The sequence below is a fragment of the Diabrotica virgifera genome, chromosome 1, assembly GCF_917563875.1.
Source record: "Diabrotica virgifera virgifera chromosome 1, PGI_DIABVI_V3a".
NCBI lineage: Eukaryota > Metazoa > Arthropoda > Insecta > Coleoptera > Chrysomelidae > Diabrotica > Diabrotica virgifera.
The window spans coordinates 266,036,687-266,049,114 of record NC_065443.1 but is presented as its reverse complement, the minus strand read 5'-3'; the positions used below and the strand labels follow the sequence as shown (position 1 = coordinate 266,049,114).

Genomic DNA, 12,428 nt, shown 5'->3' with positions numbered 1-12,428 from the left:
CAAATTTTAAATCGCGTATAACTCGACAACAGCTTGCACTATAGCGCTAATTGTTAATAATTAAAAATAACAGATTTGTAATAAAATAATGACAAAAATTTCTTCAGGATCTTGAAGGAGGGGTTTTAAACTTTTATTTGGTCACTTTTTGACTTTCATAATAATAATTTTTAATCAAGTTATTAAGCCTTGAAAATGGCCATATTCGCCTTTTTCAAATTTTAAATTGCGTATGACTCGACAACAATCAATTTTAGAAAAAAAATAACAAGAGACCTTTTTTGTTCCTAATGACCCAGATTATCTAAAAAAAATGTCCGAAATAAAAAAACTATTTTTGTGAATTTGTTTAAAAAAATTGTTTAAAGAATTTTGCGACCACGGCACCCCCTGGCACCCTGTGGATTTGTTATAAGGACATCTTTTTGAGTAAGTTTGTGCAAAAAAATCGAATCGGAATAATTTCACTAACGGGCTTTACTATAGAAAATTCTTGTTAAAAATTAAAATTCCACTAGAAAAAATGTGGATGTTGATTGGATTGTACGCCTAAGTAATTTCTTGCCTATGTATTTTATTTTGTAATGTATGTTTGCTCTTTTGTAGGTTAATTTAACTCAATTTTGTGACATTCAGAGATTTGTTTAAAGACAAAAATTTGGGAAGATCACTCGAAACATAAATGATAACGAAAAGCCACAAAAGCAATTTATACAGATAATAATTTTTATTTATTTACAAAACTATTCATGTTATAAAATTTTTTAGTTTTATTGTTTTTTTATTGCCTATTAAGGTCTAGATTTATGCCAAATAAGAAATTTATATATTATTTTAGTAAAAATTCATTTAAGATGACTATAATTTAATTATGAACTTATTATTTTCAAATTTTAGAAACTGTATGTTATAGACACATAACTCGTCATCTGCTCAAGAAAGGAAACTTTTCTGAGGATAATCAAAATAGAAGAAATTTTAAAAAATATCAGCACTGCGTCAGGAAAAGTATTAGTAGTTGTTTTTTACAGCAAATGTGGTCTTCCGGTCCCTCAATCCGAGCTTTTCGTATAGTCCTATTTTTCATTATGTTATTTTTCGGTTATTTTTAGTTTCATTCACATTTCTTCTTCTTGATATATTTTATTGATTTTTTACAGTTTCTAATGTTCAGTATTTTTAATTCTCTGTCTTCACACAAACTCTTCTCTAGCCGAAGCAATGTGAGTTTTTACTTAATAATTGCTTGATTTTAGAGTTTGATATTGTGTTATCTATTCTTCTATTAAAAGTTAAAAAATAAAGAAAAAGTCGTTATCTATATAGTCGTGATCAGTCGTCACCCATTGCTAAATAAAATATTACGAGAAAAAAGTCCATGACAACTGGAACGAAGCTGTAACGCTCTTATTGTACAAAAAAAGGCGACAAAGGCGACTTAAAAATTATCGTACAATAACATTACTCAATACGAATTAAACACCTAAAAAATTCGGACTAACAGATTTAGCATCCCTAATTACTTATTAACTCTAAAAATCCTAATCGAACAACTAAATGAATATAACTTTCATTCATTTTGGAGTGAACTAGGAAAAATAAAAAAAATGAGTAACAACTCAAAGAATATCACAATAGAAGTACAGCCTAAGAAGACAGAACAGGTCCCAGTTTACATATACTTGGGGTAAATAATAAAAGTGAACAAAGAAAATATATTGTGAAGATAAAACATCAAATAAGATTAGCATAGATAGAATTTGTAAAACTGGCTTTCACATTATAGAATCATAAATATCAGCAATATCTTAAAATAAAAGTATTTGACCAATGCGTATTGCCAGATGATATTATACGGATTGATGCCAAACTTGGACAATGACAAGGTTGCACATGGATAATATAACGATAATATAGAGAAGTCCCAAAGAGCACTGGAAAGCAAATGTAGCGAATAAATGAGGTGAGCAGATGATTTAAAAAGATATGTTGGTTCACGGTGGATAAAAAAAAATAAATATTTTGTCCTCCAATTTTTCCCATCGTATATAAAGACTGGCATTTGTTCTTTAATAGTGATATCTCGATTATTAGAACAGCTAATTTATCCTTTCTTATTATAATCATAGCTGATCATCTCTTCTTTAATAAATATGTCTTATGTAATATCCTAAATGTTTTATCCATTCTTGCAACTTTTTTCTTACTGATTTTTTTACAATAATTTAGCTGTAATATTCTTTAAGTTTATGGAAGACGTGTTTTGAGAGTTCTTACCCTGTATCTGTTGATTAAGTTATTAACTCTCCATAACTTAGTAATATTGTAAAAATACTCAATTCCATTAAGAAGATTTTTATGCATGTGTCATGCTAGACGTAGACCAAGGCCCGGATTACGAACACTCGATACGAATCGTGTCCGCCATGTTTTCCCATAAGGCGCTACGGTAAAACATGGCGGATACGATGCGTATCGAGTGTACGTAATCTGGGCCCCAGTCTTGCAATTGGAAGTAAGACTGTTCCACTTATCTTTTGCGATGTTTAATATAGAATATTAGCAACTTCATCACAGTTCCTTTTACATTTTAAACCTTAACCATTTTACATTTGTTTTGACGTTTCCATTTCTTTATTCGTCCATGTCCATTTCCATTTCGTCAATATGACAGTTCTTTCTTTTTGAGAAGCAAAGAATTTTTTCGACAAGAATCCTGGTGTAATCCTATGATATTTTTTGCCATTCATCTAAAAATTTATACCTAGAATATATAATACAAGGAAAAGGGGGCTGATTTATTTTCTGTTTCTTCTTTTTCTGACTTGCTTGAAAATTAGTTGTGCAGAACTAGAATCTGTTGTGGAACCATTGTCATATAGAACTAGCTCCACCAAAATAATTAAAAAAATTATATTGAAAGAAGACTATGCAACTGAAATAATGATCTATAAGTTACAAGGACAAGAATACCAACAAGAACATCTCTTGTAGTGAATATTTAATATTGTTATATTTTAGTTTATTTCGTTAATATTAACCGCGCATATATCACAGAAAAATCTAAGAAAATTTCATATTTAGATGTTTTTATAATTTTTTTTGTATAGTTTAAATATTTTTAATCGTATAATTTTTGTACAATTTTTTGTACAATTCGTACAATTTTAAATTTTTAGTTATATCTGAATAATAATCGTAAAAACTACTACAGGAAACTACTGATCTCAAAACAGATAACTGAATGTCAAAGGTACTTAAGATTGTTCAACGGTCGTTCCTATGTTCCTTACCCTTACGCCGAATGCGAGAATCTTCAGGATACACTCCACAGTGAACATTCCTGTGAATCCCCAGTTGAGATACTTTAATGTACTGGTGTAGGTTTCGCCTTGCTTGTCATACTGTTAACACAAGATAAAAATTCGCATATTCGGCAGGCACTAGCCACTTTTCATTCTAAATAGAACTATGTATTTAAGGGAAATATTCCATTCTAAGTAAGTATTCCTTTTTTAGATATGGTTCGTGACTAATAGTCTAGTAAAATAAACTTACACTACATGTAAATCAAAATGTAAATTCGTACAGGTTGAAACAAATTTTATATCAAAGTTTAGGTGGGTACAAAAGATATTTTCAAAAAAGTATCCAAATCATACAGGGGGATCATTGTTTAAATAATTAAAAAGGGGTCATTTTTGCAAAAAAAAAAACTTTTTTAACTACTGAGGTCATTCAATTACTAATGAAGATCTATAGGATTATTTTCTACAAAGTTGAAGGGTAAATCTTTCATATAAGACTTACTAAATTAAATTCGACCCCCTATTTATTTAAATAATTGTACATAAAACTTTAAAAACAAATTTGCAAATTATTATTTTTAGCGTTTTAAATAAGCACTATAAAATATCTTGTTTTACAGGAGAAGTTGCGCTATGTTACCAGTATTAATCAAAAAAAAAATTGGTTAAAAAATATTTAACATTTTTTGAGATATTGAATTTGTTTATTAAATGTTACTATATTTTCAATTGCAAAAACGCGGTTGTTGCCAAAGACATATTTACCTTTGTTAAATCTTATTATTTTTATTTTTATGTATATTTTCGACAAATGTATTGACAAATTCAAATTTCGATTAAACTTCCCCCTAAAATGGCATTTGAAAATTATTCAAATTTGTTTATAATTTATTTTTTTAATACCGTCGCGGGGATTAAATATTTTGAAATTCCGTTTCGATAATTGAGTTCCTGGGAATTTTTCACTAATTAACAAATTTTTTTGTCTTTTTTTTCTCTTCTTTTTTTTTCTTGGAGTTATATTACTACGGGCCCTTTTAGGGTTAAGTTTCATTAAGCATGTCGACTCTCTAAGTTGTAGATTATAGACCTAAAAATATTAAGATTTAACAAAAATCTCTTTAATAAAATGTGTCTACTTACTGAGTTACAGAGGGTGTTTCATTTAAAATTTAAAAATTATTGTTACCAAGTACTTTAAAACTATTTGACGTATCCTTATCATACTTGGCAGAAAGTGTGGGTACTATACAGTCTACTAAATTGTGATAAATAAAAGTTTCTAGCTACTACCAGAGGTGTACGACAGGGGATAGTGAATTATTTTTCGATTCTCTAATACTTTCTATGTAAATAATATACTCTTTACTGGTAACAATTAAGTCATTAGTTTTCGAGATATTGGACGTTGAAAATTAAATGGCATAATTATTTTGATTTATCCATTCATTCATTTTAAACTTCCAATATCTCTCAAACTGATGACTTTATCGATACCAATAAAGTTATTTACATACAAAGTATTGGAGAATCGAAAAATTTCCTAAAATAGTAATTCACTCAGTGGCGTAGAATTTGGGAAGGGTCAATCATTCACTATCCCCTGTTGTACGCCTCTGGCACTAGCTAGAAACGTTTATTAATCACAATTTAGTAGGGTGTATAATAGCCACACTTTCTGCCAAGTATGATAAGGATACGTCAAATAGTTTTAAAGTACTTGGTAACAATAATTTTTAAATTTTTAAATAAAACACCCTGTAACTCAGTAAGTAGCCACATTTTATTTTAGAGATTTTAGTTAAATCTTAATATTTTTAGGTCTAGAATCTACAACTCAGAGATTCGACATTCTTAATAAAATTTAACCCTAAAAGAAAAATAAAATAAAAAAAAATATAACTCCAAGAAAAAAGAAGAAGAAAAAAACGACAAAAAAATTTTGTTAATTAGTAAAAAATTCCCAGGAAGGCAATCATCGAAACGGCATTTCAAAATACTTAATCCCCGAGACGTTATTAAAAAAACAAATTATAAACAAATTTGAATAATTTTCAAATGCCATTTTAGGGGGGAGTTTAATTAAAATTTGAATTTATCAATACATTTATCGAAAACATACATAAAAATAAAAATAATGAGATCTTAAGCAGGTGAATATTTCTTTGGCAACAACCGCATTTTTGCAATTGAAAATATAGTAACATTTAATAAACAAATTCAATATTTTCAAAAATATTAAATATTTTTTGACCAGTTTTTTTTTACTTAATACTGGTAACATAGCGCAACTTTGTCCGTAAAATAAGATATTTTATAGTGCTTATTTAAAACGCTAAAAATAATTATTTGCAAATTTGTTTTTAAATTTTTATATACAATTATTTAAATAAATAGGGGGTCAAATTTAATTCAGTAAATCTTATGTGAAAGATTTATCCTTTAACTTTGCAGGAAAAAATCCGATAGACCTTCATTAATAAGTGAATTACCTCAGCAGTTTAAAAAGTATTTTTTTTGCAAAAATGACCCCTTTTTAATTATTTAAACAATGATCCCCTTCTATGATTTGGATACTTTCTCGAAAATATCTTTTGTACCCACCTAAACTTTGATATAAAATTTGTTTTAACCTGTACGAATTTACATTTTGACTTTTTTTTATTTTATTAGGCTATAAAGGTTGTTGTTAGATTCAATAGGTGACCACCAGAAGTTTTGTAATTTGTAATCATTTAATAAAAGTATTGCATTAAAACAGATTAATGATAAATAATATTAAAAGATATATTTTTTAAAACAAAGGACCATTAATTAAGTATGTTATCAAGGTCTGTGGATAGGGCATAAATTAAGGACATAAGCAAGCAGAAATACATTAAGGGTGATAATTAGTCTGAGAAAGCTCAGTGGATCCGTTCTAGTAAAAGGTACACAAGAGTGATTTACAGAATTGCAGACGGCTTTAATATCCTGATTTTAAAATTATTTACAATCCTACAGGATGTTTCATAACGGCGTACAAGATTAAAGTTATATTTTTGAATACCCTGTATTTTATTTTAAATTTGAAATGTGCTTCACTTCCCCATTACAATAATATAGGGTATTTAAAATTATTATACTATGTATTTAAAAAGTTATAACACTACTAATCGTATCATGTTCAATGTCCTATACAATAAAGGAGTACATTAACCATAATCTATTTCAACTATAGTTATTTAAGAGGAAACAGTAGCGATCAACAGGTAGCGAAAACCCGTTCCAAGATTGCGGCTGTAATTTTGAATATTTTTTCGAGATATTTGGCGCACATATTCGTAATATAATAAAGAATGGCGATACAATTTGAAAAATATATTAATATGTGGAAATTACTCTGTAATTGAATACAATATTAAAAAAACGAGCCTGTACCGCCATTAAGAAGAACAAAAAAATACACTTTCTTCAAATAAACTTTTTTATCCGGTGCCTAGATTATGTGTCATTTTGGAACTACTAAAATTTTTTATTTCATTAGTAGTTCCAAAATAACACAAAATCTAGGCATCGGATAAAAACGTTTATTTGAAGAAAGTGTATTTTTTTGTTCTTCTTAATGGCGGTACAGGCTCGTCTTTTTAATATTGTATTTAATTACAGAGTAATTTCCACATATTAATATATTTTTCAAATTGGGCTCTGTACCGCCATTCTTTATTATATTACGAATACGTGTGCCAAATATCTCGAAAAAATATTCAAAATTACAGCCGCAATCTTGGCACGCGTTTTTGCTACCTGTTGATCGCTACTGTTTCCTCTTAATAATAATTGTCAAAAATTTAAAAAAATGAGTGATTTTGATAACATTTATTAAATCGAATAAAAGGGTTAGTCAAAAGCCAAATACATTATTTTGTTAGTCATTTTAAATGGATTACACTATATTTTATATCACTATCGAAAAGTACTCTTACCATACTTTAATTTTTATGAAGCATATCCTATGACTGAAGTTATATCCCTATTTTATAGATTGGGCATATAAACCCGCTGTTTAGGAGCGTATGAATTTGTCCTATACCCTATTCCACGAACATACGCCTGTTTTGGATTACTTCGACAACGAATATTTTACTGTGCAAAATAAGAAGAACGAAAGTAAATTGCAAATTACATTGTTGTTTATTGGAATAATTATTAGCGCCATTTACTTTCGTACTTCTTATGTTGCACAGTAAAATATTCGTTGTCGAAGTAATCCAAAACAGGCGTATGTTCGTGGAATGGCCCATATGAACAAAACTACATTATGAACATAATTATTTAATTATAAATTTTGGAAAATCAGAGGATACATTTTGGTATTAGGGAAAACAAGATTGATGAAACTGACGATGTTTAATATCAGGTGCACAACTTGAATACAGATTTTTTGGGAAAATACATTTTAAGCTAGAACAGGTTAAACAATGTATTACCGATAAGCAAACGTCAGGCTAGAAACCTAGAAAAACCTAAATATCATAGGAAAAAATATTGGAAAATAGGCCACAAACCAGTTTTTTCCATTTAAATACCTAGGAGAGTATGTAATATATCCTGCCCTAGGAAAAAAAGGATTGGACATCTTATTTCCCATCCCAACGAATATCTTTAGGGCTAGTTTAGCGCTAGATTATATACCAAAAACTTCTAGGTTAGGCCGTCGACAACTGTAAGGTGGTGACATGCACAAAACAGAACGGCAAGATAACGCCCTACCTAAATTCTACAGACTGATCAGTCTTAGATCATTTATGTTGAAGACAATAGAAAAAAGTCTTAATAAATATACTAAGGGGCCATTCAGGGATCATCCTCTGCATGGAAACCAACACGCATGTCAAGAAGGAAAATCAACAGGAACAGGACTGGACGAAGTAGTTCATTCCATTCATAATGGAGACATGGCATTAACCGATTTTTCGAAGGTTGGACATCAAGATGGCAATTCGTATTTTACTTACAGTAGCTCTGAATAGTTGGTTAGCGCTCAGACTAAACAATCCCCTTAGATTTCGGAACCAGGAAATTCGTCTTCTTCCTAAATCTTGTTTACCTTTTATTTTACCTTCTATAATCAAACGCAGCAGACTATAATGACATCTTACTCTATGAGAGAAATACTCAAGCTTTCGCCTTTCAATTGTCTGTATAATTTCTTTCCTCTTATCAACCCTATCAACGACTTCAATATTGCTAACTTTGTCTTAACATGATATTCGTAGGATTCTTCGATAACACCAAAGCTCAAAAGCTTCCAATTTCTTAATCTCTAGATATACAATGGAAGCCACAATTAATAATACACTACCAAATTCTCTTTAGCAGCATCAGAAGGGATATCCGCTACCGAATTCAGCTGGATCAAAGCAATGCTGGAAAATATGCTGATCTAACAGACCTCCAAAGAGAGGAGATTTTGGCCAAAACAGTTAAGGAGTGCTCTCTCCCCTCCTGTGATCACTCCTGGTGGATGACTCGATCTCGCGAATACAAGAGGACCTACTGTTGTACTCTAGTAGTTTTTGATTCTTAAGGAATAATTGTTTCACTTAAAGCATCAAGAAGCAAACTGATGGTGGCAAACATGAGGAAAGGTGAAAAATTGCTAGGTCTAATTCGGTAGAACCACGAAATTTACCCAGCATCCCAAGATAAAAAAAGCTAGAGTCAAGACACAAAAACAAAAATGTATTAAATATGTAAGAGGCAAAGGAAAGTCGTTATTTTTTACACCTATACGTTATTTTTAAGTTTTGTTAGCTATTTTAGTATACGTTTGTTTATTTATTAATTTTATTTACAGATCATAACATATTTATTTATTTATCCATTTAAATCTTTCGATCTGGTAGAAAATTATGAAATATATAAATTTTATACAGATTATTTATAAATACAGGTTTATGAAGGTGGTAACATGATAATATAGAAATATCAAAAATTGTGGTAAGGCCTTGATGTAGGGGGAAAGTAATACCAAAACATCGATATGACAGTTGGAACATAACAGTGACAGCAATTGTGTAACTTCAAAAAGCATGAATTTTGTAAACAAGTGTGCAAAATGGCTTTGAACGTCAATTTTATTGCAAGTTTCAAGTTGTGCAGTTTAAATTTGTAACTAAGGACATGTAGAAACATACAAAGTGGTTGCACAAAGTTAAGATTTTCAGATAAAGTTTGATTTTACTTAAAAAAATTTAAAATGAATAGTTCAAAATAGCATAAACTAGAGTACTCTAGGCAAATTAGGACAAAACAAGGAAAACTTATTTAATACCAATTTTATTGCTGGGATCGAATCTTATGATTGTATGTATTAGTAATGTGGGTATGCAAAGTCCGCAGATGGTGTTTTTTTATAAACAAATTAGCGCTCCGAAATCGTGTATTTTCAATTATTGCTATGTAGCTCCGAAGATTATCGACGAAACAAAGAAAAACATAATTTATTTGATCTAAACTTTCTGTATTAATGTTTGATCGTCTGAGAATCTGCGAAACTGATATCCATCCTGAAGCACCTAAGATTACCACGACATTCACATACGCATACGTTAGAACGACGTTCGGAAATCACTCAGTACGTTTTGGTGCATGATACATACAAATTTGGGGCATACAAATTTCAGTAGGTACTGTTAATTTAGCCACACCATGAAAATATGGGAGAGAGTAATTGATAGACGGATACGTGAAGAAACCGATATATATATCCGATAATTAATTTGGCTTTATGCAGGGCAGATCAACAACAGATGCAATTTTCATTGTAAGGCAACTGATGGAGAAATACAGAAATAAATAAACCAACGCTCATATGGTATTCATTGATCTTGAGAAGTTCACTATAATAGAGTTCCTCGAGAGATTCTGTGGTGGGCACTCAATAAGAAAGGAGTCCCTGGCGAATATGTAAAGATTGTGAGAGACATGTATGAGTGAGTAACGACTAGTGTTAGGACAGGTGTTGGAGAGACTGATAAATTTCAGGTGAAAGTAGGATTGCACCAAGCCTCGTTGCTTAGTCCTTATTTATTCTCATTAGTTTTGGACCAGGTAACAGCGAATTTACAGGGTAGCATTCCATGGTGCCTAATGAAAGAGACTTGGAACAAAAACTGAAACAGTGGAGACAAGCTCTGGAGGAAAAGTTTAAAACTTAGTAGGACAAAAACAGAGTATTTGGAATGTTCATTTAAAGATGGAGTTACTACAAATAAAATGGTATATTTGGATGGTGAAATTATTGTGAAAATCAATAGTTTTAAGTACCTAGGATTGGTATTACAGAGTAATGGAGAAGTAGATGGAGATGCATGCAGTAGAATTAGAGCTAGATGGATGAAGTGGAAAGAAGCGAGTATTGTGTTGTGTGACTGAAAAATTCCAATGAAGTTGAAGGGAAAATTCTATAAAACAGCCATAAGACCGCCTATGATGTACGGAACTAAATGTTGGGCAGTGAAAAAGAAAGAGGAACAACGAATGCATGTGGCGGAAATGAGAATGCTTAGATGGATGAGTGGAGTGACAAAGAAGGATAAAATTAGAAATGAGTATATTGGGGTAAGTCTAGGTGTGGCACCAATTGATGCCAAAATGAGAGAGCATAGGTTAAGATGGTTTGGTCATGTTCAAGTTTGAGACGTTAATCACCCAATACGAAGAGTAGCTGAAGTGCAGATTCGTGGAAGGAGTAGGAGAGGAAGACCAAAGAAGACCTGGGGAGAGACGATAAGGCAGGACATGTTGGTAAAGGGGATTAACATTGATATGACCCAAGATAGAATTGTGTGGAGAAATGTAATTAGGGAAGCCGACCCTGTATAGAAATAATTCAAAGAGAATGATGATGATGATGAACGATGACTGTTAATTTTGCCGCATACCGTACTTGGGCCATTCAAACGGTCTCCAAGTTACGGTGACTTTTGTGATCTGTAATCGGTGAACAAATTTGCTGTGTACATTTTCCAAGTATTAAGTATATCGTGAGGATGCATTATTAGTTTATTTTAGTCATTAGTCATACCAGTAACTTGTTTTTTGTTGATAATTTCAGCAATTTTCTAAATTTTCTTGTGGAGATTGAAGCTGTCGACGAGTTCATATAGGTTTTCAGCTTCGGTGCAAAGTGTAGTCATCCATTTTCTCATTATTTACAACGCAATAGTCGTATATGCATAGAAAACGTTTCTAAATAACATCTGTTTTATGGTATTTCGAACTCAATAAACTACTTTTTAGTTGATTTTCAATTTCATTCATGAATGATTCTGATTTAAAAAAGTTTAAAAAATCTAAAACTTTAGACAATTGTGACAATCTCAACTTTGAACAATCTGAAACAACATGCTTTTCAAGTGTTTTCTTTAATGAACACGACTCTTTTGTGCATACGATGCTTTATTTTTGTCGAACAGAAGCTTTTGGACATTCTTTACACGAAACTGCACAAGAACATTTCTCAAATAAATATTCCAATTGCAAGAACTCAAGAAACGATCATGGAAACTTTTATTGTAGATTTATATAATATGAACCATGCCTTGCACAAGAACTTTTAAGGTTGCTAATACGTTCACGATACAAAATTTTAATTAAGTATGTGTGTTGATTTTATTCTTATTTATTACTCGAATAACTTTATGAAAACAATGCCATAGAATAACTGCGTTTACTTCATAAAAAACAAATAACAATAAACTAATTGAAAAAAGAAAGCAGCCAGTATAGTCCTGTCGCCAGTGGGGGTACAACGGCCTCCTTAATTCAGATGGACTTATCCAAGTTATTTTTATGTATTTTGACCCGTAGAACACGAATTTGTTGGGTAACAGTTGATCCGGATGTCGATAAGATTGTTATAAACAAAGAACTTGAGGAATCACATAACAGCGATTTTTCGCAAAAAAACAATTTTTTGTATTTTTTTGGTCATTCTATGCAAAAAATGTTTTTACAAGTATTTTCGTAGGATGCATAGTTTTCGACATAAACGCGGTTGAACTTTCAAAAAATCGAAAAATTGCAATTTTTGAACCCGAATAACTTTTGATTTAAAAATAAAATAGCAATTCT

General features: G+C 30.7%; 1 protein-coding gene across 27 annotated transcripts in view; it reads right to left on the bottom strand.

The window, feature by feature from the left end:
* The window catches only part of LOC114344868 (voltage-dependent calcium channel type A subunit alpha-1), a 460,590-nt gene that overhangs the window by 185,674 nt on the left and 262,488 nt on the right, over positions 1-12,428 (bottom strand). For 22 of the 27 annotated variants that reach the window (XM_050650056.1, XM_050650071.1, XM_050650052.1 and 19 more), the window contains one exon: positions 3,294-3,404. The exons of the other annotated variants lie outside the window; for them this stretch is intronic. In XM_050650056.1, the coding sequence (XP_050506013.1) occupies positions 3,294-3,404 (111 nt within the window). The remainder of the gene's footprint in view (positions 1-3,293; positions 3,405-12,428) is intronic. 27 annotated transcript variants of the gene reach the window in all.